The sequence below is a fragment of the Echinops telfairi genome, unplaced genomic scaffold (genome assembly GCF_000313985.2).
Source record: "Echinops telfairi isolate 266 unplaced genomic scaffold, ASM31398v2 ScPeMD7_7416;HRSCAF=8454, whole genome shotgun sequence".
In the NCBI taxonomy this organism is placed as follows: domain Eukaryota; kingdom Metazoa; phylum Chordata; class Mammalia; order Afrosoricida; family Tenrecidae; genus Echinops; species Echinops telfairi.
The window spans coordinates 209506-213128 of NW_022111316.1; the positions used below are offsets into that span (position 1 = coordinate 209506).

At 53.0% G+C, this 3623-nt stretch overlaps 1 protein-coding gene across 4 annotated transcripts in view; it reads left to right on the plus strand.

Annotated features, from left to right (window-relative positions):
• The first annotated feature begins 1179 nt into the window (after positions 1-1179).
• The window catches only part of RAB3IL1 (RAB3A interacting protein like 1), a 24719-nt gene continuing 22275 nt past the window's right edge, over positions 1180-3623 (plus strand). For all 4 annotated transcript variants that reach the window (XM_045297096.1, XM_045297098.1, XM_045297097.1 and 1 more), the window contains exon 1: positions 1180-1366. In XM_045297096.1, the coding sequence (XP_045153031.1) occupies positions 1215-1366 (152 nt within the window). In that variant the 5' untranslated portion in view covers positions 1180-1214. The remainder of the gene's footprint in view (positions 1367-3623) is intronic.

Sequence of the window (3623 nt, forward strand, 5' to 3'; positions counted from 1 at the left end):
GAAGGTGGGGGGCGAGGGAGAGGACTCGAGAGAGGTTAGTTTGGGGTTCAGCAAGGAGCAAAAACAGGAAGGGGGTGGGAGCAGGCCTCGGAAAATCCATTGCCAGGAAAGGCAGGCCAACATCTGCTAGGCATTAGCGGGAGAGCACTTGGAAGTGGGAGGGCCATCCTGCTGCCCGCTGGCGGGGGCACAGCCGGGGCAATGAGCCGGAGGCAGTCTTGAAACCCCCCTCCCAGTTCCAGCACCCAGAGGCAGTCTCTAAATGGCACCCCAGATTCAAGCTCCTGGGCGGGGGAGGGGGATGCCAATCTCTAAATGACCCTCCAATTCTTGCTCCCAAGGGCAGTCTCTCAATCACACACACATCCCCAATTTCAAGATGAACCGATCTCCATAGGGGCCATGCCCGTCCAAACAAACACCTCCCCTCCCGCCTTGCAGCCTCACTTAGGCACCTCTCATATTTGTGGCGCCTGAGAGGGTCATTCACGGTTCCTCTGGCACCCCCTTGGACTGGCACCCCGGGGACAAGTGTCCCCTCGGCCCTCTCACTTCCCCATCCCCAAGACCTCCATGTCTACCCCACTGGAGAGAGGACGTGGGGAGGACTGGGTTAAAACAGTGGTCCCTCCATTGCCGGGAAAGAGGTGGAAAGGCTGGGGGCGGGGAAGAGAAACAGGATTTAGTGCGCAAGGTGGCTGCCATCGCAAATGGCCTCTTTGCTGGTCAGCATTTAGGAGGGCAGAGTTATTCTAATTTTATAGATGAGGGAATGATATGTTGAGCAAATTGCCCCAGGCCACCCAGCCCGCTAGCTAGTGAGAGGGCCGTGGTCCACAGGCAGGCTTTTCCCAGCGTGGTAACCTGAGGAGGGGCCGCACATTACTGTGTAAGCCTGGATGGAGCCGGGCCTGGGGCACACAAGGAGAGCTCCCATGTAGCCTGGGGTGTCTCCCCTTCGTTGGCCCAGAGCCTGGGCAGGAGGCCCCAGCCGCCTGCTGAGTGAGTGAGTGAGAGAGCAAGCGGAGGGGAGTTAATAATTATGGGGTTTCAGAGATAGAGGCCCCATCTGGGAGGTGCCTCCCTCCCGGCCACCCACTGCTCCTCAGAGATAGCAAAGGTTAGTAGGAGACTGGTCTTGGGCGTGCGGAGAAGGCTCCGTCCCCTGCCCGCTTGGCTGTCTCTAGAGGGAGACCCTTGGCCTGGCTAAAGACATGGGCAGCCCACAGGAACCTGCCAGATGTCCCGCCCGAGGGGCGTGCCCTGTGTTCCTGGCCATGAGCTCAGGGACTGTCCGTTATGCCCCATCAGGCCTGAGTCCTGACCTTGAGGGGAGCTTGGGAGAGGAGGCCTGGGACACAGACAGGTGAGCCGGGACCTGGGACAGGATGGGAGGAATCTGGTCCTTCTGCAGGGGAGCCTTTCAAGGGGGTGTTTAGAGCCGGTTGGGTAGGGAGGTGAGAAAAGCCCGAGACTATGAAAAATGTCAGCGCTGTGTGCTAGGGCTGCCAAGCTGCAAGGTCAGCCATTCAAACTCACCAGCTGCTTTGCTGGAGAAAGATGAGGCTAGCTGCTGCCATTAAGATTTACAGCCTCAGAAGCACTCCGGAAGGTCGCTGTGGGTAGGCATGAACTTGATGGTTGTGCGGTTGGTGGGTTGGATGTACAAGGCCGGCACCAGGAGGTGGCTTTGAGTGCTTGTCTGTCTAGCTCGGTTGCTGTACACAGATAGAGCCTGAGGCTCAGAGAGGGTCAGACACTTGCCCCAGGTCACACATGGAGCCGACATAAGTCCAGAATCAAGGCTTAGCTCATCCAGACTGGCTGTTCTTCTTCCTCTTCTTCTTCTTCTTCTTTTTAAAGTTTTATTGGCATTCAATCTGCGTATCACACAATTCAATAGCTCAATCATACCAGGAAAAATTGTACAATCATCACCACAATCAATTTGAGAACATTTTCTTCACCACCACCACCACCATGATTAAATCGACTTCAAAATGAGTTGTGTAATCACCTTCAGTTCTAGTGCTCACTCCCCCTCCCACCTTCATTGTTTACTCCCAAATCCCCTCACCCTCCCAGTCTCCACCACCCCTAGCCGCCCTGTGTCCCCTACAAACCTGGAATCAGTTATTGTCTCTTTGCTGCCACTCCTGTGCTTCACAAATTGGTAAACCCAACAGAACCATTCAAGAACAACACCGAAATGAAGTGGCAAGGATAAAACGATAGTCATATAAAGATGAAAATACAAACAAGGAGTAAGAAAAAGGACCACCAACAATATTAAAAAAAAACAAACAGAAAAGAAGTTTTTGTCAGGGCACACGCAAGAGATCCTAGAACAAATTGAGGCTGGGGCTAGAGGGAGGTCAGCTGACCAAGTATCAAGTTAGATCAGCCTAATCAGGATGACAATGATCCATGTTTGATAGTAAGGCTGTTCCAGGTCTTTGCCTTTGGCTAGGGGGGGATCTGCCACCGGCTTAGTCTGACTAGTTACTCCACAGATGGGTTTGGGGGCTCCCACTGTCCTCCACAGCCTTCCGCAAATTGGGCGTTCACAATTTCTGCTCTGATGCTCTCCGTCATATTTGGATTTTATGATTGTCATCTTTGGATCACAAGCTGGTGTGCTTTTTCCATGTGGGCTTAGCTGACTCTCACTTAGATGGCTGCTTGTTTGAGTACAAGCCTTTAGGAGCCCAGACACTAGTCCTGTTGCTAGTTGGGCACCATCTGCTTTTTCACCACACTTTGCTGTGATCTTCAGTGACCCTTTCATGCAGGTGAGTCTCGCACAGGGTCATGTTATCAGAACTAACTGGTTTTTGGATTGGGGCTAGGGTCCCAGAGTTCATCTGCTTGTCCCTGAGAGATACACAATCAGGTTTACTGTGGTGGTCCTACGATGACAAATTCAAAACTCCTTAAGATCAACTACCCCAACAACAGCAACAAACCAACTAGCAGACAACAAAAGACAAACAAACTGAAGACAGAAAAACAAAACCCATAGAAACAGAAAAGTAAAACAATGTCAACCATCCCCCTGGGGTATAAGGCGATTGTACTCGTAACATCATTTTTTTCCGGTGACACATCCTCTGGACCTTCGGTATGCAGTCTATGCAAATGCAGTTCCACCGTTAGCCGCAACCCCTGGGTTGTCACTCCCCACAGTTCGAGCTCCCATTCGATTGTGCTGTTCATGCTCTGCTGTACTTCCTGTTGTCTGTTGTCCATTGTCTCCTGCCGCCCTACAAGAGCCTATGGCCCTGGCTGCCAGACTGGGGTCGGGGGTAGGAGAGGTGAGGGTTTGGCTGGAGCAGGGCAGAGGACACACCATTCCTTCTTTCCCCTACCACTCCCACCAGGCACCCTGTAGGCCATCAGGGACCCCTTGTTGTCTGACTGCATGCAGCTTCCAGGGGCCCTCTGGTTTGGGGGGGAGGGGGTGTCTTTTTAGAGCACTACTGTAAGGGGTCTTGGCTTCACTACCACTGGCTATGTGATATCAGGCAGGTCCCTTAACCTCTCTGAACCCATCCTTATCAGTTGAGGAGCAGGGTCTGGGTCGCTGGGATGAGGCTGGGTAACTGGCTGCAGAGATGTTATTG